The following is a 27,350-nucleotide window of genomic DNA, read 5'->3' as shown; positions in this document are numbered from 1 at the left end:
CATTTTAACAGAGCTTCTCTCTCTCTCTCTCTCTCTCTCTCTCTCTCTCTCTCTCTCTCTCTCTCTCTCTCTCTCTCAGGACTATCACCCTTCGCAGTCGACCCACCACCATGCACATAACCCATCGTTTAGCTCAACAGTGGCATGGCTATCTTGGCAAGGAACGTGCCCAGATCAATTCGCCCTCTCCTGGGATCGAATCCTGGGGTTTTTCGTTAATAACGCGAGCTTAATATAAATTGATATCTTCATGACACACTGTTAACGAATTTCATTTTGCGTTATTATCGGTATCTTTTATTTCATTTTTGTTCTATTTTCATTTCATTTGCATTTTAATTATGGCCTGTTATGAAAACGTTTGATTATTAAATTAATGGCAATTTGGCCTCTTCCATGTTAATTAGGATTCTGTAATAATAACATTTTTAATAACATCTTTTATTTCAGTTCTGTAAAATTATCACCAATGTGGACTTATTTTTTTATTGATATCATGTTGTTTAAAAAGTCCTGTTCTGTATTAACTGAACTTTGTATTAATAATAATATCAATAATATTATCATTTTTTTTCAATTTGTAAAAACATCACAGATGTCGACTAATAGATTTATTCAAAATCTTATGTTTTACAAAAAGGACCTACTGAATTTTTTTTTTTTTTGTAAACAATATTGATGTCTATTAATTCGATTCACTGTAAAAGCATCACAAATATGGACTATGTTTTTTATATAAAATCTTATGGTTTAAAAAATTAAAAAAAACCGATTGGCTTTATTTTATAAACAAAACTAGTTATATTTTATTTCGATTCGCACTGTAAAAGCATCACAAATATGGACTATATATTTTTTATAAAATCTTATGGTTTAAAAAAATAAAAATAAACCTACTGGCTTTATTTAAAAAAAAAACTAGTTACAGTTTTAAAAAATAAAACAGACCTACTGTTTTTTTTTTTATAAACAGGCACCATAATTACAGTTTTAAAAAAAATAAAGCAAACGCAGTGGGTTTTTTACAAACATGAAACTAATTACATTAAAAAATAAAACACCTGACTTTTTTTATAAACAGGAAACTAATTACAGTTTAAAAAATAAAACAGATCTGCTGACATTTTTTATAAACAGGAACCTAATTATATTTTAAAAAATGAAACAGACCTACTGACTTTTTTTTATAAACAGAAAACTGATTACAGCTTTCAAAAAATACATCAGACCTGTTGTTATTTTTTTTATAAACAGGCAAACAAATTATTTTAAAAAGTAAACAGACCTGTTGTTCTTTTATAAAACAGGCAACAAATTACAGCTTAAAAAAATACATCAGACCTGTTGTTATTTTTTTTATAAACAGGCAACTAATTACAGTTAAAAAAATACAACAGACCTGTTGTTATTTTTTTATAAACAGGCAACTAATTACAGTTAAAAAAATATAACAGACCTGTTGTTATTTTTTTATAAACAGGAAACTAATTACAGTTTTAAAAAACACAACAGACCTGTTGTTTTTTTATAAACAGGAAACAAATTACATTTTAAAAAAATACAACAGACCTATTGTTTTTTTATAAACAGGAAACAAATTACATTTTAAAAAATACAACAGACCTATTGTTTTTTTATAAACAGGAAACAAATTACATTTAAAAAAATGAAACAGACCTATTGTTTTTTTATAAACGGAAACAAATTACAGTTTTAAAAAATACAAAAGACCTATTGTTTTTTTTATAAACAGGAAACAAATTACATTTTAATAAAATGAAACAGACCTGTTGTTTTTTTTATAAACAGGAAACTAATTACAGTTTTAAAAAATACAAAAGACCTATTGTTTTTTTTTTATAAACAGGAAACAAATTTTTTACATTTTAAAAAATGAAACAGACCTATTGATTTTTTATAAACAGGACACAAATTACATTTTAAAAAATACAAGACCTATTGCTTTTTTATAAACAGGAAACAAATTACATTTTAAAAAAATGAAACAGACCTATTGTTTTTTTTATAAACAGGAAACAAATTATATTAAAAAAATGAAACAGACCTATTGTTCTTTTTATAAACAGGAAACAAATTACAGTTAAAAAAAATACAACAGACCTATTGTGTTTTTTTATAAACAGGAAACAAATTATATTAAAAAAATGAAACAGACCTATTGTTTTTTGTATAAACAGGAAACAAATTATATTAAAAAAATGAAACAGACCTATTGTTTTTTTTATAAACAGGAAACAAATTACATTAAAAAAATGAAACAGACCTATTGTTTTTTTATAAACAGGAAACAAATTACAGTTAAAAAAATACAACAGACCTATTGTGTTTTTTTTTATAAACAGGAAACAAATTATATTTAAAAAAAATACAACAGACCTATTGTTTTTTATAAACAGGAAACAAATTATATTAAAAAAATGAAACAGACCTATTGTTTTTTTTATAAACAGGAAACAAATTACAGTTAAAAAAATACAACAGACCTATTGTGTTTTTTTTTTTTTACAAACAGGCAACTAATCAAGCGGAAACTGCAAACGAATTTCCTTGTCTAAAATTTTGTTTTTGTTTCCAAACGAATAACAATGGCTGAACTGACGCCGTGAGCCTATGATTAGCGCTCAGTGAATAGCGCTGGAATATGCAATTAAGGGAGAGTAAATGCAGCGGTAATTACATCTAATGAATTAATTATCTGTTGCATTAATGATTACTGGGTATACATGTCTCGTCCCAGGCTGCGCTGTCGTTTTCCTTGAGGGGGGCGGGGTGGGGGTATCGTGTTGTTTGGATACTACACAGGCACTTACACACCCACACACACATACACATACATACACGCACACATATACTGCACATTATATATATGTGTGTGCATGTGTGTGTGTTTAAGAATGTCTTGCCACCGTAGTCTACCAATGTTCTTTGGAATTTAAAGGGCCATAAATTTGTTTTCAGTTTCATATATATATACATGCATATATATATACATACATATATACATATATATATATATATATATATATATATATATATATATATATATATATATATATATATATATATATATATATATATATATATATTTTATACACATATAATTAAAATCCTCTCATATCAAAAGACATCAAACTGTTTTATAAGCAGTTTTGAAACCTGTTAACATGGTTCTGTATATATATATATATATATATATATATATATATATATATATATATATATATATATATATATATTTAAACTCCTCACAAATCAAAATCAAAGACATCAAACTGTTTTATGAGTAGCTTTAAAAAACTGTTAACTTTGTTCCAAAGTCAATATCAAAGTGAATCCTATACCATCGAATGGCGTCAGGTCTATGTCTTAGACCTATTGCTTGGGTCTACGCACACTTCAGTAGGCTGGCCGGCTGCCCTACGGTCTAACAAACAATTCTACATATTTCTATGGTGCTGGCTAGGAATTTAGTGGCACAAATAAAACTTTAAAGGTAAAAGCAAGATTTATGTACTTGCAATGTAATGCAGGTTCATTAACATCACCATATTAGTTAATAAATTTAGGAAATAAAACAATAAATACACAACAAATTGTTATCTTAAATATTAGCTAAGAACGTGTGAGTATTGTGAAGGGGATTTTGCCAAACTGTTTCAGGGAGAGAAAATATCGTATCTTCCTGATAATGTGTTTAATATCTTATAAGGTTAAATATTAAGGGTGTGTATATATATATATATATATATATATATATATATATATATTTATTTATTTATAAAACTTCACGAAGAGAACAATAACTTCTCGTATTGTTGTTTTCCCTGTAACTCCGCAATCCTTGGTTGGTAGGTTACTGCTGCTGACAATTTTTGTTTACATTTGTCGTCTACTCGTCATACGAATATGATCTACTGATAGTTCTCTCCTACGACCCCAAAGTGTTTGGAAGCAGTGAAATTCGACTGGTTCTTTTGTATTCCCGAACAGCAGTGTGCGTTGGATAGCTCCGTGAACAGTTCCATTTTGTAAGTAAGAACGTTTATCTCAAGGTCAAGGAGACATGGTCTATCCAGTTGGGTGAGTCGCCTCCCACCTGGGGTAACTACGTAGGCGATGACGTATCTTAGAGGTATACCTGCTCATTATGACAATTCGCCTGCTGACGCAATAAGGAGGTGGACAAAACCTTCTATATTGTGGATTTTGGGGGGAAGTGAGCAGACCTTCTCTTTCTCTTGGCCTTGGTTGTAATAGTGTCGTCTGCTAGGAAAATTCTCGACAGCGTCTAAGATTTGATGCTGCGTCATCCATCTTTGTTCCCAAAGAGAATGAAATTTGTACTGAATATCCTACCCTGCTGAAGGAAGAAACGGTAGAATATGATATAAAAATAACTACGGTTTTTGTTGTGCCTTTCACCTCTGTCAGGAATTATTTGTGTTGATCCGAGGCCATTTCAAACTTTAAAAAAGTGTTTGCAAAAATTATATAACTACATTACTGCCATCACCTCGACAGCCATGTTACGTGAGCCCGATTAAATTTTTATTAACTGAACTTTCAGAATCGTATTTATATATATTTGATTTATGAATCTATTTTCTATTGCAGTAATTATTTGACCCCAGTTCATTTGATTTGTGCCCATTACTATTGCAGTAAAATTGTTGCTACGAAACCAGTTTTGTTCGTTTCCTTTTGAGTTGTTCATTGTCATTTATGCTTTATGGCATTTGTTCCTTGTCATTTATGCACTGAAAATTTTTGCTTGGCATTTGTATGCGAATGGTTCCATGTCATTTATGCTTTTGACATTTGTTCATTGTCATTTATGTTTTATGACATATGTTCCATGTTTATGCTTTGACATTTGTTCCTGGACATTTATGTTTTATGACATTTGTTCATTCTCATTTGTTTTTCCTCGTCATTTGTTTATTGTCATTTGTTTTATGACATTTGTTCCTCGTCATTTATGCTTTTGACATTTGTTCCTCGTCATTTATGCATTATGACATTTGTTCCTCGTCATTTATGCATTATGACATTTGTTCCTCGTCATTTATGCAGTATGACATTTGTTCCTCGTCATTTATGCTTCATGACATCTAGATACCCTCAGAAAGAACCGTGAAGCTTCGAAATCGTTCTTGGCTTTTCGTGGAAAGAAATCATCAACTGTAATTCTGTCCAATTTGAATAAGTGCCTCTCTGATGAGGCTGAATTCGACCGGGATGAATTATTGCTCGGTAGCCATCCGGAAGGGGAGATTCTTTAGTTCAGGCTTTTAATTCTGATTGATTCTGCCTGTTACGTTTAAGTAGGTGGGGTGTATTTGATAGTTATACATTTAGTAGATAACTTGGTCGTTGTATGATGTATGTATATTATATATATATAAAATATAATATATATATATATATATTTTATATAATTATATATATGTATATGTGTATATATATAATTATATATATGTATAGTTTGTGTATGTGTGTTTGTGTATGTGTTTATGTATGTGTATAGGGATTAGATTTAACCATTAGTTGATCCCAATTTCACAGCAATACCGAGCCCAATGAATTTCGTATGCCTTGTTTTGCCTTCTCACTGACTCTCATAACCTTTCATCTCTCTCTCTCTCTCTCTCTCTCTCTCTCTCTCTCTCTCTTGTCGAACCTCAGTCTACCTCAGGGAGCATTTTGCTAGCCTGAACAAGACAGAAAGTGCATTAGTTCCCAATTCACGTTGGCCTTTCTATTGAAATTTCGTTTGAAATCGATTGCTTTAAAGTTTGTATAATACTTTAACAAATTCTCTTAGAATCTCATATCATTAACTTATATATTTGTCACAAAATTAAACGGTGGTACTTTGGCTATTCGTCACCTACTCCGAGGTGCTAGTACTATACATGGCGGAAGCCCCTTGGGACGTCGTGTTTAGTACTAGCCTTCGTGGATCAAAGTATCATATACGCCCATTTCTGTATCGTGTAGTCGACAAATTACATTAATAAACGATATCATCCTGCGGCCGTCTACTTTACGTCTACCATACGGCGTTTAGTACTAGCATCTCGGAGTAGGTGACGCCTAGATAACAAGCCGAAGTATCACCAAGCAAACTGCAAGCGTTCTTCTTCCTCTCCCTTTGGCACGAGACTCGTGGTGGTGGTCCAATCGGTGATATTAGATAGTGGTCGTCTTTCCGGAGCCGTGCCGTGAAAGTAAAGGGAATAAATAAAAGAAAAAGGATGTTTTATCGGTTTTCGATGCTCCGCTTGCAACTTGAATACGCCCAGTCGGGTCGGAAACAGGATCTATACATTTATTGGACTATGGGGGATACTTGATTTGCATTGTATCATCCGAAATTTGTATCCTGTGGACGTTTTCGGTGGGGTTGGCATTTGTCATATACGAGTATGAATGTCGTTCTTGAACTGGGTTTAAGAATTGGGGTAATTTGCTATTTTCTTTGTTTTTCTTTGTAATTTATGTAATTTGTCTTGATTCGTGTGTTCAACTATTCTTTGTTACTGCCGCCTAGGGGTTTATACTTTTGTTAAGGTTCTTTTTGTTTTTTTGTTAGTACGATTGCGGGAAAGGTTGTTTAGATTTTTACGGAAATTATACCAAAAGGTGGAACTCATAATTACATTTTGGGAGAGATATGAATGTAACCTGAGGAGAGAAAGGACCCTTTTTGGTTGTGGATTACTAGTCTTTGTTAGACCTAAGAGAATGAAACGCTTTGCACCATTACCGTTAATTTGGTAACTAAATTTACGTAATACTTAATACTTCCCGTAGGGGGAGTGTAGTGCCGTCAGTGCACCTCATACTGTGCACTGTAGGCAAAACTTGAGGTTCTTTGCAGCGTCCCTTCGGCCCCTAGCTGCAACCCCTTTCGTTCCTTTTACCGAACCTCCTTTTATATTCTCTTTCTTCCATCATACTTTCCACCCTCTCCTAACGACTGATTCATAGTGAAACTGCGAGATTTTCCTCCTGTGACACATTTCAAACCTTTTACTGTCAATTTTCGTTTCAGGGCTGAATGACCTCATAGGTCCCAGTGCTTGGCCTTTGGCCTAAATTATATACTCAATTCAATTCATCTTGTGAAACAAGAATGTTAATCTTAAAGAAGAAAAGTTCAGGAATGGACAAGAAAATGGATAAAAAGGGGAATGAGTCACAGAAGAAAAGCGTCCTTACTTCTGAGAACTCTGCCTTCGAGTTTATGGTTCCATCTCTTTCAACCCCCAAAACTTAGTTCCAGGCTTCCCAGTATCTTAGCTGAAGTTGAAGGATATTTTGCCATCTAATCATCTCTCTCTCTCTCTCTCTCTCTCTCTCTCTCTCTCTCTCTCTCTCTCTCTCGTTGTTCTGTTTAGCATGATAGCCAGTGTTGTACGAAATTGCAAGGTTCATAATTTTATTTGTGTTGCAATAAGTGCAATTGAGGGGTTTATCTCCTGTTAAACCTTTTAAACCACCTTACTGTCAATTTCCCTTTCAGCGGTGGATGACCCCATAGGTCCCAGCGCTTGGCATTCGGCCTAAATTCTATATTCTATTCTATTCTATTCTAAATGTAGTTTATCCTTAATCCATTATCTAAAAATGAGTGGCGCACTAAAGGAAAAATTGTCAAGGAAAACAGCATACCACCGAAAAATGTTAAAGGTATTTAAGCCATTCAGTCGCAATGCCTGGCTTTGGGACATTTTCTCGTCAGGCTACGTTGAGGAGAGAGAGAGAGAGAGAGAGAGAGAGAGAGAGAGAGAGAGAGAGAGAGAGAGGGAGAGGGAGAGGTGTCCTCTACAGAGCCTGACACTCTTGGGGGAGAGAGAGCGAGAGAGAGAGCGGGGGTGTTCTCTACAGAGCCTGACTGTGTGTGAGGGGGAGAGAGAGAGAGAGAGAGAGAGAGAGAGAGAGAGAGAGAGAGAGAGAGAGAGGGGGGGTGTTCTCTACAGAGCCTGACTCTCTTGGAGAGAGAGAGAGAGAGAGAGAGAGAGAGAGAGAGAGAGAGAGAGAGAGAGAGAGAGAGAGAGAGAGAGAGAGAGAGAGAGAGAGGGGGAGGGAGGCTCCATAGGTCTTGATTACGTTCGCACATTGTCCTCGCACGCCCACACTGGTCTATTCTGTCTTTCCTCAGAAATTTAAAAAAAAAAAAACTAGAGGTGGGCGTCATGATGTTGGAAACAATAAGGAACCTTCCCATTGTACCCAATTTTCTTTGAATTCCGACACGGCTCCGTATGTTGGCCTGTATATAAAGCGAACCAAGTGAAGAGTATAATTTCACAAAAAGTGTCGTAAATGTGATTTTACCGTAATTAAGAAAACCCTTGGGTAATTGATCATTAATTTATTCAGATTTCCTTATTATACAAGCCTATGAATGCTGAATTATTTTTTATATTCTTTTGGTCTGCTTATTTTAAGAGACTTGGTTATTTCTCCTTAAAATAGGTTTCTAAATTCTTTCAAGTGTTTGGTTTCGTAAATTCAGGTATAAGAGACTTCTGTATATTTTTCTCTTGTGTATTTTTAGTTGTCTGTGAAAGGAAACTATTGCGCCGTCTTCGTCTTTGTATGTCCGCCCTCAGATCTTAAAAACTACTGAGGCTAGAGGGCTGCAAATTGGTATGTAGATCATCCACCCCCTAACCATCAAACATACTAAATTGCAGCCCTCTAACCTCGGTAGTTTTGATTTTATTTAAGGTTAAAGATAGCCATAGTCGTGCGTCTGGCAACTACATAAGACAGGCCACCACCTGGCTGTGGTTAAAGTTTCATGGGCCGCGGCTCATACAGCAGTACACCGAGACCACTGAAAGTTAGACCTATTTTTGGTGGCTTTGATTATACGCTGTACAGAAAACTTGATTGCACCGAAGAAAATCGGCGCATTTTTTATTTGGTTCTTATATATCTGAACACTTTTTAATATCTTTAATCCAATGTATTAGTGTTTTTAAACTAATTTATCCATCTTTATTTAGAATATTGCTCCCATATTTGGAATACTTTCTCTGTATACTTCGTGCGTCTCAAGATTATTACATCTAGCAAATTTCGTAGGTATTGAAATATAGTTGACTTTCTCCCTTAATCAGCAGGTGATGTATCGGAAATCACTTTCCACATTACATAGTGCATGATTGTTACAGTATTATTATTTTTTATACCTTTGGCCCACTTCGTTATTGCCATTGTATAGAATAACCAGTTCTGTCCTGAAAAGAATAAGGTTCTAATTTTTACTAAATACAATATTGCAAACTATTTGATACTGAAAAAAAAGTTTCAAGTCAAAACTCCATATTTAGAGTAACTTGCGGAATCATGTGTGTGTGTGTCCATTACAACTTTAACAATTAAAAACACTCACTCTTCCCAACAATATATCTTAAGATTACAGGGCGAGATTTATATTGATGTTTAAGCCTTCTCTGCTTTGGCTAATTTCCACAAGAGCTTCATGCATACTTTATGAAAATTATCATCATCCCCCACTTGAATGGTAAGAAAGTGACTGTGAACTGTATAACTACTAACTCGAGTCACTGCAACTTATAGCTCATAAATAATTTCCTACTAATGAAAATAAACCATATGGAAATATAAACTTCACAAAGCTGAAAGGAAATAAATGACAACTTGTTCCAGTTATAAATTATATTCAAATATAGTCCATTCTTACAAATGGTTCTGTACTGAAGTTCTAGAATACATCTTTATCAGTGCTTCAGTCAACAATTACTTGTTATATATACAGTAAATGCTAAGATTACAAATGATTATATATACAGTAAATGCTAAGATTACAAATGGTCCTATAGTTCTTAAACTTCAATAACAATTGGGAAAATTATCTAAAGTATATGTAATTATAAGTTAACTATTTATCTGGAATGGGCATACAAAACTTTGGAAAAATATATATCACTGTCATGGATTATTCATGATTTTGAATACATGTACTGTATATTTAAATCTGATAAGATGTCTAAAATAAAATATCCTTTAATTACAAAACAGTTTTATAAACAAACATTTCTTTAATACAGAATAATACATTTCCTTAAATGATGGAAATGACCAATAAAGAATTTAATAATTTGAAAATCCTGCAATTCCTGAAGGGGAAGGTTTCAGAGGCCTCTCAAGTGGAGTATAAAATCCCTTGATATATCAACTTTTCTTAGTTTGAAGTTTTGCATTCAGATTTATTTGCAACTTGACAAAGGGGAGGGAGAAAAGACCTTGATAGGCAAATTTTTTGTATCTATGAAACATGAATTTGTCATGTTGAATCTCTCTTCTCATGTTTTCTTTATGACTTTTTTATTGTGGATTTCAGAAAAAGTCACGATGGTGTGTGGTCGCACTACAGGAAGCAACCAGCAGCATCAACAATCCCCCCCAAGGACAAGGGCGCCTCAGTGACATCCGCAAGTGTTTATGTCACATGGAGAAGAAAGATGCAGACAAGAATACGAAGACCATAACTATAAAACTGATCATTCGTAACATGAAAATTTTGGCTCCCCAAAAGAGAGGAGAATATTAATCTTACCCAATATACACTGAACAAGACAATTTTATGTATTGGCCTTAACTGCGACCCAATCAAGGCTATTGGAGAAATGCTTTAAAATACAATACCTGTTCGATACTAGTCACATGTATAAAGGTCAAGTTACTCTACACGACTGATGACCTCCAACCCCTCCTCTTGGCCAAGGGCCTCGCCAATCATGGCGACTATTGAAGCAATGTTGTCGACTGGCACCTGGGGAAAGCGGACAAGGAACTATGAGAATGTGAGGACATCACCATCCCCAGGCAGATAAAGACCTGTGTCCTCAACCACACTGAGGAATACCATGGGAGCTAGAAGGCGGACAACACAAGCTTTTACGTATAATCAAGAACTTGATCAACTGAATTATCGAAACAGTCAACACTTCCTTTAATGCCCTCAACCTGCTAGCTTTTGTGGGTAACTATGATCTTAGCCACATATATGGGAACATGAAAACACAGAAGCAGGGCAACCATCGTTGACGGGCACCTGAGGAAAGCGGGCAAGGAACTATGAGAATGTGAGGGGATCACCATCCACAGGCAGATAAGACTGCCGCCTATGCCCTCAACTGCACTGAGGGATACCACGTTAGCTAGATGGCGGACAACACAAACTTTTATGTATAATAAAGAACCTGATCAACTGACTCATCAAAACAGTCGACACTTCCTCTAACGCTCTCAACTGCTAGCATAACATTATCCCTAACATCGAAATTATTGATCATATAACCAACCATTGCTGCCTATACCTCCTGGAAGCCCTACACATTGGGGGAGAGAAGCCCAGTCTATATGCAGGAGGCTCTTCCTTCCAACATCGGCAAGAAGGATACCCCCACCAGCATCCCTGGCTAGCACACCAATCAGGGGTCCCCATCCACTCTCAGCAATCCTCACAGTACCACCTCCCCAAGCCCCCATTCTCCAACATTCACACAATAGGAAGAAAGTAACCTTCAGTGTCTGGAGGAAAGCTTTGCTCAAGCACAATAATCCCCTGGCAACCAACGAGAAATCGGCACTGCTCTTGCCTGCAATGTTGGCCCCCCTATATATACCACCACCCACACCCCATGTCTCCAGTTTTCATCTTGCCCATCTAACACTGGAAACAAGAAAAACATGGAATGGAATACTGCACAGAGTACCTGAACTATGACTCTGAATCCAACCTCCTGTAAAGTCTATAGGATTATCCCCTGTATTTCACTACCTTCTCTGTTGCATATTAATAATAAAAACTGCTGTATACATGCTACTGGTGTATTTCTCTCTTCCACAGTATGAAAATTAGCCAGTTATCCAATAGTACAGTAGAATAGAAAAGCATAGTACATAAAAGTGAGATGTAAATTAACTCTGATACTGCCATCCTATTTAGCAGAACATGCTTAAGAGATAGTCTGCTTCTTTTAATAGTAATAATAATAATAATGCAGACTACCTCAGCTGCAGCAACCACAAAGCCAAGCAAAGCATCAAGGTACAAGAGGGAGATGCTTCTAAGGAGAAGGTTGCACTTGAACATTGCAGAAGAGGCTAAATTTGCTGTACTCTTAACTTCAATGAATGCAGTTGTCCTCTCAGATACAATTATGGGTTTTGACAAAAAGCTTTCAAGTAAGAATGTTCAATACACAAATTATGCAAAAGAATCCGAGGCACTGTTCAGAAACCCTGGCAACCTGCCCTGAGGAAAAGGAGGGCTCAACTCTGTCCACTTCTGAAATGCTGGAAGTTAGATGATGGAGTTTCCCAAAACGTTTAGCAGACAAAAACTAGGTGAAGGACTGTCAGTGAGTGGCAGATCTTGAAGAGATTTCATGTAAGTTTCATGAGATCACAAAAAATCTCTCTTGGAAGGTAAAACCTGTTTATATGACTGAGCTAACCAATATGTCAAGCATGAATCTCAAGAGAAACAGAATGGTTTGGTTCATTGACTTACAACGAACACAAACAGCAAGAAAACTTGCAACTACAATATACTGTATATCAGAATATAATCTGGCAAACCACAACCATACCTCTTCAATGAATGACCTTCAGAGAGAGAGAGATGTAGTACAGTCATGAGAACATTACCAGAAAAGGTTATGGAATCAAAAGCATACAAGCTAGCTTATACTTGTTCATGGGCAGTTTGTAAAACCACTTGTTAAAAGATCAGAGGAATACCCCAATTGACTGAAGAAAGCCATCAAATTCAGCCATCTATAGACCTCTGACAGGAGTGGAATAGCAAGATTTTCATCCTGGTAATTCTTGGTCGGTCATTCCTCCATTAACTGAAATAATATCCTCCAATAATGGGAATGGTTTGTATTCTGTATCTCACAAAATTTCAAAAGCCAATGTGTTAATTATTTACACCAAATTTATAAAATTATAATACTTTTAAAATCTCAAAGAGGTTTTCAACTTAGTTTTTGGCACTTTGTAAATGCATTACTTTTCTTTCATTACTTTCACATGTACTTTGGTACAGCTAATATAAACTACTGAATAAAATACACTGGTTACAAAAGAACTTTTCTACAGTTGCACATTACAATTTCAGTGAAAACAGACGACTAAAAGAGTAACCATTTTTGTAAATAACAAATAAACCTATGTGAAAAACTTAATAAATTATCAATAAATATAGGAAATCGTCACACAATCACGTTTGATAAAGTAAATTTGTCTCGCGTCAAAATCGAATCCAGGACTCGCGAGTGAATGGCAAGGGTGCAACCAACTGACCCTTGTGACCACATGAGAGTCCTGGATTTGATAAACACTTACAAAACTTCGAGATCCTTTAGCATCCCAAAGATCAAAATGTCACATTTAATTAATACTGCCAGTAACATGAATTATATACTGATTACACACACAAGATTGGTACAGTACAATGGTAATATCTCTTATTAAAGCTTTCCTATAATTGTTGATCTTAATATTTTCATTGGGAATTATCATAAAATTACAAGACAAATGCAAACTATTTCATTTTCTGGAATGTATCTGAGACATTTTATACGAGAAATTAAAACCTAAGAATGCAGAGATTTCACGGAAACTAATTTATATGTACCTTTTGCGTATTCGCTTCATCTGAAATTTCAGATACTGTTTAAAATACTATAAGCTGCCCTGTTGATTCCGACTGGAGTAGGAGAAAAAGCTTGTATGCATTTGTACTTTATATATATGTTGCTTAGGCTTCTACACTAGAAATATCTTGGTTACTTATGGGCGGTAAATAGCAAAAAGTCCACCGTGATTACCTAAAAAATTAAACCATATGCCCTTCGCTAAAAGAATTTTAACCTAATATCTGGGTAAAAATATATGATTTATGTCACAGCTTACACTTAATACCAAAACTGAGTCATCCAATGCATAACAATAGTCTAAGAATGATAAACAAGAGGCATGGGATGTTGTAAAACCCACAGAAGCACCTAAAGGTATTTCTAGGAAAATTGAGATGAATGTGAAGGAACAGTCTTCAATTGAGCTGGTAACTTAAATGGAATGTCAGATACCCTACCAAAATTATTGCAAAACAACAGCTGTTATAGGAATAAGTTGAGGTTTTGAATGTCTAGAAATACTGAGGTTTTGGTGCCCAGAAACTCTGAGGTTTTGGTATCTAGAAACAATGTGGAAAGGACAAAGCAAGAGGACGATGTGAGGTATGCAAAACGAATGTGTAAAACGATACTCTAGAACTGCTGTTATGATTATATTTGAAATACAGCTGAAAAGGAAACAACAGACATTACTGTACAATTGACTGAAAATGTTTTACATATATTTTTACCAAGATGTCAGGCGTGATGAACTGAAAATATCTTCCAACTAGACTTTCCAAACAGTGGAGGCTAAATGACCCATGAAAGCTAAAGCCCAGCATAATAAAGAAAATAGGATTGTTTGGAGTAAATACATTGCAAAAGGTATGGATCTAAAATATTTCTACCTGAACAAAGGTAAAATACTAGAAATTAAACATTCGAGTACAAAATTCAAAGTTTGGAAAAGGTGATGTATACAGGCAATATGAAATAGTGCTCAAACAAATAGTTCAAAGAAGGATAAAATATAAACAGTATAAACAAAACAAAAAGAAGAATGTTTTCTAAATACATTATGCAGTTAAGAACAACTTCACACTACAGACAAAGGAATGAATAAATAAAAAAAAAATATGTGATGAACTAAGGATGAAGAATAAATGAACTTGGTGACTTAAAGTACCGTACGATATATAGATTACCAAAAAACATTCCTAACTGGTATGCTAATGGAAAACCAGTTCAATAAAGATATTTGTTAATAAAATGTTTAAGTGCAATAGCAAATGAAGGAACTCAAGACGGCAATTAAAGAATTTTAGGGAAAGAGGGATGATTGAGGTGTGGTAAGGTATATTTAAGGCAACAAAGCTGAGGTTTACTCAAAGCATAAATGGAATGATTGATACAGTAAAGTTTAACAAAACTAGGTGAAATGGTAATTCCAACAAGGCTGGAACAAAGAATAGAATGTTGTTAACTTATGCATAACCCTTTACATCTTCACGAATGGTCATGCATGCTGCCAAAGGTGGCTTATAACGAGCAAAATGGTAGTCTACACGGAACCCGTTAATCCTCGTATGATACATACATGATGATTAACATTGTTGCAAGTAAATTGAGAAGGGTACCTCCCTGGATGTTTTCCTCTTCTCTACTAAAGAAGATCCTCCTACGCCAGCCCTGTCCACGAAACCAAGTGTCAAGATCCTATGGGATGTCAACCACATCTGACTTAGTGGTAACTTAAAGGACCTTGTTCAGACCTTAACCAGTTTCTTCAGCTTTAACTATCATTTTATTTTTATATGCCAATTCGGCAGCTGTCTCTGCTAAACTGGGCATAAGGTATAAGGGCATTTATATATGTAATTTAAAATACCACTGATGTGAAAATAATAACTGATCACATTTGAAAAAATTTCCAATCAAATGACAAAACTTGCAAGGAATATACTGTAATCTTCAGCTGAGACCAACAGATTATGAACAGGCTGTCTATAGAATAAATAAGGTATGATAAACAGCAGATACTAAAAAGTTATTACAAAAGGTGAGAATGATAATAAGTTAAATACCTACACACATGAGAAAAATTCCAGTGAATGATAACAAATGAACAGGCATTTTCAGCCATAGTTTAAAAGATTGCAGCAGAGTGGGTGGTGCTGGTGATGAAAAGTTACTTTTGCTGGGTGCATTATGCAAGTCAGGAGCAACTCGTATAAAGTAGGCAGAGTTTAACAACACCGGTTTTAAAACATTAAGACTGAGAGCTGAAAGATGTGAAATATAAGGTGTAAAGCTAAAATTAATCTTGAACATCCAGTGCCACAAGAAGTGTTATGGATATGGGAAGAAATACAGGAACCAAGACATGTTTATAAAACACTCATTGCAAAAAACTATTTTGATGAATAATAGTTAATTTTATCAACTATATTCATCAAAGCTATCAATTCTGGAAGAAAAAATCATTTAAAAGTACATTTAAATCCAACACTTCCTTTGAGTTATAGCTATACAAAGATGAAATGAAGGACATAATGTGTATACACTAATCAAAAGCTTAAAATATTCCTAATGAAGCACAGTAAACCCCCCAGATTCGCGTTCTCAAGATTCGCGGACTCACGTATTCGCGGATTTCTCTGTGGAACGTATCTACCATTATTCGCGGAAAATTCGCCCATTCGTGGTACTTTTCACTGAGAAATATTCACTAATTACTGTATTTTCATATAATTTTCATGACTAAATGCACTTTTTGTGATAAAACTATTAAAATACTCCAGTATACGCATTTTTAGAGGGTTTTTCTTGTTTAAACTATCAAAATAGGCAGTTCTAAGTGCTTTTAGTACTCACAGATTTTAGCTATTCGGGGGGGGGGGTTACACATCCCCCGCGAATACGGGGAGTTTACTGCAATCAGGATTCTGCCTGGGGCAAAACACAAAAGTAATACAAAAGGCAAAGTTTAACTTTATAAATACAATTCTGAATCTTGAATAACATGAAAATTTAAATATTCTTATCATACGTTCATAAATCAGATCTAATTGTCTCCTATTTAACAAACCTACAGTTTTGAATGTAAAAGGGAAGACAAAATATGTTAGCACACTTTCATCCTTTGCATCTAATCATTTCACACAACTGTCAATGTCAGACCCTGATAGTTGCGATACCAAATCACTTAGAATCAATCAATCGCAACAACGCTATGAACCTTGTTTAGATTCTGTGACCCACTACACTTCAATAAATTTCTCTATAACAAACATTCTGTCTGGAATCCGAATACTTGGCAAAAATAAGTTTGTGTTCTGTTAAATACTGATTTTAACATCAGAGCCATTAAGGCATTTTATCATATAAAGAATCTAAGAATGTACTCTAATGGAATGCATTAACATTTGCATCTCGGGCAATGTCTGAATAAAGTAGCACCTCAACTTAACAGACTCTTTGGAGGTCTGGTAAGTAACAAAGACCCTGTATTGTTTTCTATATAACCTTACAACTAACAACAATCCCACTTAAATCCTACCCTAAACCTTTAATTTATACCGTAACACTCAATTCAAGATTTTTATCTAAAAATGTATCACATCTAAAACTGAAGCAGGGCAAAAAATAATCATAATAAGGTAGCTGCTAAGCCGACGAGTATGGTAATATGAGGTCCATTAAGTTGAGGTGTTACTACACTTTGTCAGACCTTCTGGTCAAAATAAGAAAACAAAAAGCAATAACATACTTATTAAAATACCACTTACAGGTAAGATTGATTTCTATTAATCGCAATACTGCATGGAATTAATATCAAATATTACATGTCATAAAAGCATAAAATAAACACCGAAAAACTCTCATCATACCACATGATTTCAACTGAATTTTCTTTCAAAGTCACACTGTTTACACTAACACATTTCATCACAGACTTAATTCCAACAATAAATAGAAAAAATATAAAAAATATAAACCATTGGAAAGTACATTTTGCTATTTTACAGTTAGTTGTACTCATGACAGGGATTGTATGGAAGCATGTGATCAGTGTTTAAATTCTCAAATATCTAATATGAGATTTAAATATTGCAATTCCAAAACGTACAGGCAGATAATAAGCTTCATATTTTACATATGCAATTCATTACGAATCTGGATTTACAACAAATTTTATTGACCTTGTACTGTGAGCATCAAATCCATGAAAAGATTATAAAGTCTCTTTATCATTCAAGAACCCTCTTACCTCACATAAATGAGCAATTTCTCTTCTGAAAAAGCCTTGCATCTACATGAACTGTTAATTAATTAAATTCAACATGAATTGGCTAATCCTCAAATGGATGGGACTTGCAATGCATGCACAAACGACTTGAAAGACTAAGTAGTTATAAAAGTTTTTTTAAGAAACAACTCTTTTGGTCTTAGCATGATTAAGATTTTGGTTTTTAGTTTATTTCTGGTGATAGAAATTCATTTCTCGGTATAATGTGGTTCGGTTTCCACAATAAGCTGTAGGTTCCGTTGCTAGGTAACCAATTGGTTCTTAGCCACGTAAAATAAGTCTAATCCTTTGGGCCAGCCCTAGGAGAGCCGTTAATCAGCTCAGTGGTCTGGTTAAACTAAGGTATACGTAACTTACTGACAAGTAAATCAACACAATATTTCTACAGCTTATATCGTATAGATTATTTAACAGCTTATAAAGCATACTTTTATAGTAAAAGGTAATTACCTACTTGCATGTTGAAAATTCCTAAGATCTTGCTGATGGCTTGACAGTATAAGGTGCATCACTAGAGACTTAGTTAACGTTTTTCCTCATGGACTGGAAAAATATTGGTTATTCATTTCTTAAAACTAATTGCCTTTAATTTTATCTTATTTGCTTCTCTATGTATCAGTTAGCTAATTAGACTAACAGGTTAAGCTGCACTATTTTGAAGGGTTTCAGATACCTTGCTTTCCAAACTTTACCACCACATCTAATATTTCAAGTTTAAAATTGAAAATCTGTTAAATCTCACAGCACAACTTTACCACGTCTAATATTTCATGTTTAAAAGAGGAAATTTGTTAAATCTCACAGCAAATATGAAAGCTCACTGCTCTAAGATAGCATGTCATATATGTCATGCACCACTACTGCCTGTCTAAATCCACTGCACTATAAGATGTCAACATAAAGAAAATAGCAAAACGTAGCTAATAAACTAGTGAAATAAGTGTTCTCAACACATACCATGATCAACACGGTAATTCAGCAAAACTAACACAAATGATGATATGGAAACAAAATGCTATTTAAACTGATAATGCCAATTAGGTCAAATGTATATCATAAAACACTGTATACATATCCTTTGCACACACGAATACACCAAACATTCAACAAATGTTATCACACTTCTTGACTGCCGCTCAAATCCAGCAAATCAAGAGAGCTTGTCTTGAAGATTGCTGACTTAGATGTGTCCAGTGTAGCACCAACGTCATGATTCACAAAAGTCTAATATCAGTGACGGCTTAATCTTCCTTTCCTGCAGGTTTGGTTAGAGAGTCCCTAAGTTTCCCATAAACATCAGTGAACAAAAACGTACCACTAAAAACTAAAAATGTACCAACCCAGTGACTCATAGTGAATGGATTCTGGAAATAAATTATGGAGAAAATTAAGGAGAGGAACTTTCTCAGGGTGAGAACCAGAGTAACAGTTAGAGAGGTGCATTCTGATGTCAGCTTGAACACCGAGCTGATGCAGACGTATCTGAAGGTAAGAATTAAGGAAGAAGACATGAAAGTATTGACAAAAAAAAATCATTGTTATTAATGTATTTATGTAAAGGTTGTGTTCAAACATTTGATGTAGCCTTATCATCAATGAATACATCCAAATTCCTTTGCAGCTAATCAATATATGCTTTTTTACCCCCGAATATACTCTAAGATAGAAAAGTACTGTACATGGTTTATACATTTCTTTGTCCCTTGTCCTCACAACTATTCTGTATAATTTTTTCTTAATTAATTTCCCTTAGTCTTTTTCATCCATCTTTTCATCTTATCAAATTTAACAATCCTCAGCATTATATTTGATTACTAGTAAAAATAAAGTACAATTTTGGCACATTGCATTTTTACTTAATTCTGAGTTACTTCTCAATAACTAGCTGGATATTTTCTATTGTTTTTGTAGACTAGTTTGTTCAAGTATACTCACAAATATGGTATCTGAATCTTTACATTACTCTAATATTTACAAATCTATTTACAAGCAAATCATCATTAAAACTTTCTAGATCTGCATTTTGAAAAGATTTTATTTCCTAGTACCATAAAAATTCACATACTACATTATAAAAGAGCATTTGGAACAAACATGACCATAAATAAACGGTTTTAGTTTTCCATTTTCTCATGAGTGATATGATTCACCTTCAAGTGATTTTACTTGTTTTATTTTTTTTTGTAGGTATAAAAAGAAGTACAGCAGAGTTGCATCTAGTTGACAAGTACAGTAACCCATCCTGCAGAATCTAAAGCCACCTATACTGCTTCTCAGAAAAGTGTCAATCATTAACCAAAGCATTTATTTATTTTTCTTGCCAGCCGCAGTTTTATTACATTTGATCATTCTCATTTGCAGTGTTTTCATAATGAATTTCAAATACTGTCCAAAAGTATTTTGTGACTTTTCAATGGTGCATTAAAGCAGATCTTGTAATATTACCTCTTGCTTTGCTCCGAGTTCCTCTGATTGCACAATGAAACCTCCTTGGGAGGCAAAACAATTGCAATATATTCTAAACCATAAAGCAAAAGCAGAAGGGATAAGATAATACACCAATTCATCCAAGTTTGAATATGTACTATTTTTTACCTTTAGAAGAGTCCATCTTCAAGTTTTGGTGAAGCCCTGAATAAATACAAATTAAACTTGTTTTGTTTGTCTTTAGCCAACCCAACTACTTCCTCAGTAAACAACCAAACAGCATTCTTGAAGTGGTCTAGTCAAGCTACCAAAGAATTCGTCCAGAACTTTCATGAAGAATCATTTTTACTTTAGCCAACTTTTGCCCGACTTCCATGTCCTGTCATCATGTGTCCACTGTACAAGCCCTGAAAAGCCTAGCATATTGACTTTGCAGTCTTGTTAAACTAGTTTATATTTAGAAAAAACTACCATTTAACTAATCTGCTAGTCTCCTCTGGGATTCAGACCTTGGTCTCAGTCTCAACCAGTACTAGAGGCACTTGCAAAACAATAGGTTTCTTCAACATTTAAAAATAATGATCTGAGTATGCCTTATAATTACACTTGCACTGCATGAAAAGGATACTGTGTTAGCATGTTACCAACTAGGTAAATCCATAGTCGAGGTATACCGGCCAGTAATGGTACACTGTCCAGCACAGGCAATGGTTCTGACTGACTGTACTTAGCAGCGTGCTCAAAGATACTCCTACCAGTCAAAAGAAAGCCGGGTAGTGACAAAAGGTGCTGAAATGTAATTATTCTTTAGACAAAACAGTAAAGAAGTATGACAATTCTAATCAAAGATGAACTAATAACCTGAACTTTCATATAACATATTCATAAAGAAGAGTTCATAATCAAAACACTTACAATGTAAAACAATGCCTCGCGAGAATGCTTGCCGTGCTTGGAGTAGAGGCACTCTTGAAATATGCCCATGCGAGCAGACATGAAGAGGGCAAAGGTTAAAAGAGCAATGCCCATCAACCATGTCGCAAAATTAGATACTCCTTCGCTCCCTTTACTCTCGTCGCCCCCACCATCCTGTGTGCAAGAAATATTAAAAGCAATTAATTTTCTCAACTGAGTACAAAAATAGACTAATCTTCCGGAGAGCACACTACCCATTAAACTACAGTGCTGTGAAACCAAAGTGTATTCTCAACAGCCTTCAGTGAGGAGCCTGTAAAACTACTTTATAGTACCATGCATGATTCCCTTAGTTTTTCTGAATAGTACTGTTGCTTAAGTAACTGTTTCACTGACTAAGCTCTCTTCTTATTCATTTATTTTCTTCTCTCCATTTTCTCTTGTACATACAAGGACAGTCTTTGAGGCATGTTGCACGTAAATTTTTGCTTATTTTGAATAATAATAAATGACTTAAAATTACAAAAACTCAAAATGGGTATTATCATTGTGTAAGTGCAGATAAACTAAACTAGATAAATAAAAGAAGAAAAAGGACATCTTCCAAATGGCATTCTCTTTAAATTCTGATCTATATTTTGATAAAGTTTTCAAAAGATTTAAATGAGTTTTAGTATGTTTTCAAATTGCTATAATGTCCTGTTAGTTTAAAGACATGTATCATTTTAAATTTTCCTCTTTAATCTAAACTGCCAATACTTTTAATTTAGCACTGTTTGTTTATTATCTTAAAATTTTTTTAATAAAATATATTTAAATGGGCTTTGAAATGTTTTAATCTCCCCCCTTAAACTTCATTTACTGATGAAAATTGATAATTTTCCCAATTGTTTTGAATTTTTTCCAAAAATTTTGTAGTGCCTATGAAAACCTTCACAAAATAATTTCCATATCCAGATTCCATCCGGATTATACTGGATTTTAGCATCATAAGTCTGGATTACAAATCTTCCACTATTACAAGAATTAAAACAACAATTAAAACAACTCAATTTGTTAAAGAATGGGTGAACATGAAGCATGGGGTGAAAAAAGGCTGAGTGACGACCCCTGATTTATTATCCAATGACACCCGGATTGGCAGAGATAATCAGAGTTGTCAAAGTTACCAAACCTATTCTGCCTTGTATAGTCTTTTTAAGTCTGAGAAACTGCTAAAATTGAGAAACTGCTAAACTTGTCACACTGCTAGATACGTAAATATGACTGGACCAAATGTACATTGCTGGGGAAGTATTCAAGCAATCTATGAAGGGAATATCTTTATTTATGCTCCCAGTAGTGAGCCGCAGAGAGTTAATCTTGCGAGAACTGACTTTGCTAGATGTTATGTGGGATCCAGCTGAATATCAGTGCTAACTAATTCCTAAGGTGGATGTACCTTACAATGGCTGCCTATGGCAACTGGATTGGCCAGTAGCTGGTTTCATAATTTTTTTTAACATTTCTGGAAAGGGAACTAATGCATCTGAAGGCAGTTGCAAAATTATAGGATTTTTTCTGCCAAAACAAATAAGAATTTGTCAATACAAAACAGGAAAAGAATTATAAAAAATGTTTTATCAACTGTACTGTATGGATGTGAAATGAGGACAATTAGTAATAATGTATAATAGAAAAAAGCTGATAACAGCAGAAATATGGGTGAGGAGGAGTTTTGTTGTGTCGTGGATGGAGAGATTAACAAAAGGGGGAATCATAAAAGAATGGACAGGGTTAGAAATGTTGAAAACAATTAGATGAAGACAAATTCAGTGCTTGGGGCATAAGCTATGGAAACAGCTGCAGAAATGATGCAACGTCAAGAAAAAGAAAGGATCACAAATACAAGATAGCTATCTTGAGAAACACAATGTACTAAAGTAGATAACCTAGAAGTAAGACCTTATGATGTGATCCCTTTTTAGATTTTCAAAGTAATTTGTATTTTTCCTAGGAATACCAACTAAAACCTTTGATGTAGGAGAATTCCACAAAGGCTGAGCCAGCTCCTAATGAGGGACATTCCTACATGAAAGGCAGAGGTTTATATTTTGCTATAAACAAATGTCAAACAATACTCACCACACTCTCAGCAGAAGCAAAGGTGCAGATGACAGTCCCAAGAGTAATCATGGCTACAGACAGGTACTTGGTGAAGGTGTAACTACGTTTTAATACAATAATAGCCATAATCATGTTGGCAATCAACCCACCCTGAAAAAAAGTTGGAAAATCATTCTAAATTTTAGTAATTATTTACAAAATTGACTATGAATGCTTACTCAACTAATTATTCATGGTGCTGGAGATTACTAAATTTACTATTTTTTTATCTTAATGAATTGTCTTTAGCACTTCATTATCCTAACGAAAAACACAAGGAAAACGGTTTCTACCATACAGTAAGATACACTGATTTATACAATATCTTAGTAGAAAAGATCACAAATACATGCTAAGAAGGACAGAAATAAATCATTAAGGATTCAAGAGGTAGCAGTTTGCAACACAAAAAGCTATTCAATAATGCAAAACTTACGCTACGGAAGATCATGTGTAGAGGCATGGAGATTTTGAAGCTGAACGCTAGGTTGTTGCTCACGTTTACTATGAAAAACATCACAACTAATACAAGGTAGTCTCTGTAAAAGACATCAGTAGTAAATGAGTAAAATGCAAATTGAAAACCAGTTCAATATTTCATAGAAAACAAACTATAATTCTTCAGCAGTCTACATTGTAACAACTGCAAGAAAACATCTAAAATACGAATTTTATCCATGGCAGACAAGCAACAGCATAAGACAAGCCATTACTCTTCTCTAAAGTATACTCCCAAAGTACATACATTATATATATATGCAAGGCATATTTCCTAAGCGTGGATAAACAGGAGGGGTTCAAGTCAGGAAGGCATCAGTTTATAAAACATCTACCAAAGTAAATTATGAAATGAGCTGCACGAGATCTAGAAACACATGAAAAGAAAAAATGGTAACATGAAAAAGGCTCAACAAAAGAATGGTAAACAATTGGGATACTGATTAACTGAACAACAAAGAATGATAACCACAATTAGGATTAACTGAGAAGCAAAAAAGAATAAGATATAACCAAGGCATACCACACTGCTTATAACCTTACCTAATCCAACCCAAACAAACCTACTGTAACATAAGTATTCTGAGCTACATATTACATCTCCAAGTTTTGCACTCGGCTTGGAATGTTCAATAATTTAGACAACTTTTACTGTGGTATTACCGACTGAAACTTAGCTCTAGTTGTCTTGAGACATAAATAAGAATCTTATTCTAAGTTGGAAAGAAGACAGTTCAAAAAACAAACTACATGAATCTGAAAGGTGAACAATAATTCAAAACCATAATTCTTCTACTCAGCTGATACCTCCCTATTAAGGATCATAAGATATCCTGTTACAGACAATGAAATAAAGAATTTTATTATTTAGGTGCCACTTCTCTGAAGAACCTCTCATTAGTTACAAGGTTTTAGTGACAATTCTCTTCCCTCAATTTGGAAACAAAAAAGTAGACTGGCTATAATAATATAGTTCATCATTTTAAAATTAAATATGAAATCAACTTTTAACTCCATCTGTTCTTTAAGAAATTGTATTACTCATTACTGTATGTTTACTGACTTGATTGGGATGATATTTTTCTTCTTGCCAAATTCTGCAGTGAATATAAGTCCTTCTATGGCAATAAAAACGAACTGCGCACATGTGATGATATTTCCACTTCCAGGCTCATCCCTAAAACAAAATAACAATTAGTTTAAATAGACTTAAAACATAAAATTATTAATTGTTAAACAAATTATACCAAAATTACAGTATACTGCATTCACTTGGATAACAAATCCAAAAAATGAACCTCCCAAACTTACTTAACTAGAAGTTCTAGAAAGATAACGTTTGTACAACAACCAACAAAAACAAAGAGGACTGCAGAAGCAGCTGACATGGTGGCCAATCAATTCTGAAAAATAACAAAACATATATTAATCCTGTATTTGTGTAACAAAACAAGTGTGGTGTTTCCACTGGGAATAAATGGTTTTTCAAATGTGGGGAAGCAAATGTAAACAGGATTTTTTAAATAGAAACTCCAGTAGAGTCAAATAAAATCTCAGCTGAACACAGTTCTATATGAAGCTATCAAATTCGTGCATTGTCTTTGTCTCCTGCCTGTAAATTCACATGTACATCCGTAACCAAATATTCATACCTAATTTGAAAATATGAATCATAATTCCTAAGTATACTAAAAAAAGTTAATAAAGTCGATGATGTTTTTTACAAATGCTACGAAAATTTCTTTTACTAGCTACCGTTGCTTCAAGCCTGCAGGGCATATAGAACATGGGAATATCAGTTTTGTGCATAAATAACAATGTGTCTTTAAATATTACCTCTTGTTCACTAATGCTACAACATAACATTGCCCAATCCCAAATTATTCATAGGTTATAACTTAGCCTATAGTAGGCTATTCCCTTGATCTATCTTAAGCCTTTTCAACACTGTTCATTTAAGAGTGTCAAATAAGGTTGTAGCTATAATATGGTGCTTCCATTCTATATTTGTGTATTTTATGATGGTTAATTTTTTTCACATAGCCTAGCCTAGCCTACCAACCTGGTTGATTTTTTTGTGCAGATGAAAACCCATACATGAGATCTCTTTAAGAATACAATTTGATTTCAACACTTTAATTGTAAAAGGCCTTAAAGTGAGAAAAATAAGCATAATTTTTAGTTTAAAGCAGTTAACAGGAAATTACATTATTTTCACCCCACAAGCAAGTTTATGTAAGAGAATTATTAAAATATAGAATATTATATATAAAATGGCTCCCAGAGACATGGTAATTATGCCAACTATTACGTTTAATAAAAATGTTGAGAAACGCAGGCCTAGAAATTAGCCTAAGCCTACGCCTACGGTAACAATATGGAACGCATGAGTCGCACCTTTAAGTACTGCTGTTAATTTCAAAGAGAAGCGAGCTTTAAGATATTAATAAATGAGGTTTGATAAACAAGGAGAGACCTATTACAACAAGCTAGGTCAGACCAGCCTTAACCAACCGGTCTGTAGGTAGCCCAGACTCGGTGACAGTCCAAGCCTGCCGGTAGGTAGCCCCGCTATAATCATCACATCTCATTAAGTTTATCGTATTATAAATACGTAAAACGCCATAAACAAAGCTATAGATAACAGGCTCGTTTATTTATAATGAACGAAATATACTCACGCGTGTTTTTAAACCCTTTTCCTCCCCGTAAAATAAATCGAAGGTTTTCAAAATGACGTACGTAAACAAATCGAATTCCATTTGGTGGATATGTTGTCTCGTCGTTAATGTCATAGTAGTAGTAGTACTTCTATGAGGGGTTTGTCTTTGAAACGGCTCCCTTGCTCGTTTTATTCATCTTTCCCTTGCGTTTGTTTATTTCCTTTGTAACCGTTTATTTTTTAAATTCCTTCTATTTTCAATTCCTTCTTTCGGTAGATCTGCACATAGATAGATATTAGGTATGGATTTCTCTTTATTTTCTTGATATGGCTTCTGGCGACCATGGTAGTAGTATTAGTAGTAGTAGTTAATGGGATTTATCTTTGAAACCGTTCCTGGTTCCTAGGAAAGAGCTCACTTCACAAAAACAGTGGTGGGCTCACTACTACACTGTGAGTGTTTGTGCAGAGCTATATTTAACTTTTAAAGTTTTAATTTTTTAATATAAATTTAATCAAAATTTCCTCTTTCGTATCGTTAAGCCATTATTTCAACTGACACCGATTCCGTTGTTATTTACCAATTTCATCGTCTTTAGGTTCACTGTCTTTAAGATTTCACCAAACTTTTAGTTTTAATCCTTGAACATTACTCTATTCTGCCATAAAAACCCCAAAAAGTTCAGATGATGTTACTAAA

At 34.2% G+C, this 27,350-nt stretch overlaps 1 protein-coding gene and 1 long non-coding RNA gene across 2 annotated transcripts in view; one reads left to right on the top strand and one right to left on the bottom strand.

Annotated features, from left to right (window-relative positions):
- Window positions 1-11,888, top strand: part of LOC136854980 (uncharacterized) — a 213,281-nt gene extending 201,393 nt beyond the window's left edge. Inside the window, exon 3 of the long non-coding RNA XR_010857847.1 lies at window positions 10,403-11,888. This is a non-coding gene — a long non-coding RNA (uncharacterized lncRNA). The remainder of the gene's footprint in view (window positions 1-10,402) is intronic.
- A 6,444-nt stretch (window positions 11,889-18,332) lies between these two features.
- Window positions 18,333-26,807, bottom strand: LOC136854978 (UDP-xylose and UDP-N-acetylglucosamine transporter-like). Its single transcript, XM_067131651.1, has 8 exons — window positions 26,670-26,807; window positions 25,300-25,391; window positions 25,052-25,165; window positions 23,927-24,029; window positions 23,470-23,601; window positions 21,346-21,519; window positions 21,059-21,219; window positions 18,333-19,485 (listed from the first exon to the last, which is right to left on the bottom strand). The coding sequence occupies exons 2-8, from the start codon at window positions 25,374-25,376 to the stop codon at window positions 19,245-19,247; spliced, it is 1,002 nt and encodes a 333-aa protein (XP_066987752.1). The 5' UTR covers window positions 25,377-25,391; window positions 26,670-26,807; the 3' UTR covers window positions 18,333-19,244.
- Window positions 26,808-27,350: the final 543 nt, after the last annotated feature.

Source organism: Macrobrachium rosenbergii, chromosome 30 (assembly GCF_040412425.1).
Source record: "Macrobrachium rosenbergii isolate ZJJX-2024 chromosome 30, ASM4041242v1, whole genome shotgun sequence".
NCBI lineage: Eukaryota > Metazoa > Arthropoda > Malacostraca > Decapoda > Palaemonidae > Macrobrachium > Macrobrachium rosenbergii.
This window is presented reverse-complemented; position numbering and strand designations above follow the sequence as displayed.

What these genes read in the sequence shown, in the direction of transcription:
- LOC136854978 (XM_067131651.1), bottom strand. Translation starts at nt 25,376, where the DNA reads ATGTCAGCTGCTTCTGCAGTCCTCTTTGTTTTTGTTGGTTGTTGTACA. An exon ending in TTTCTAGAACTTCTAGTTAA is followed by an intron (nt 25,166 to 25,299) that starts GTAAGTTTGGGA and finishes ATTTTGTTTTAG; the next exon opens with GGATGAGCCTGGAAGTGGAA. An exon ending in TTGCTTCTGCTGAGAGTGTG is followed by an intron (nt 21,520 to 23,469) that starts GTGAGTATTGTT and finishes TCTTGCACACAG; the next exon opens with GATGGTGGGGGCGACGAGAG.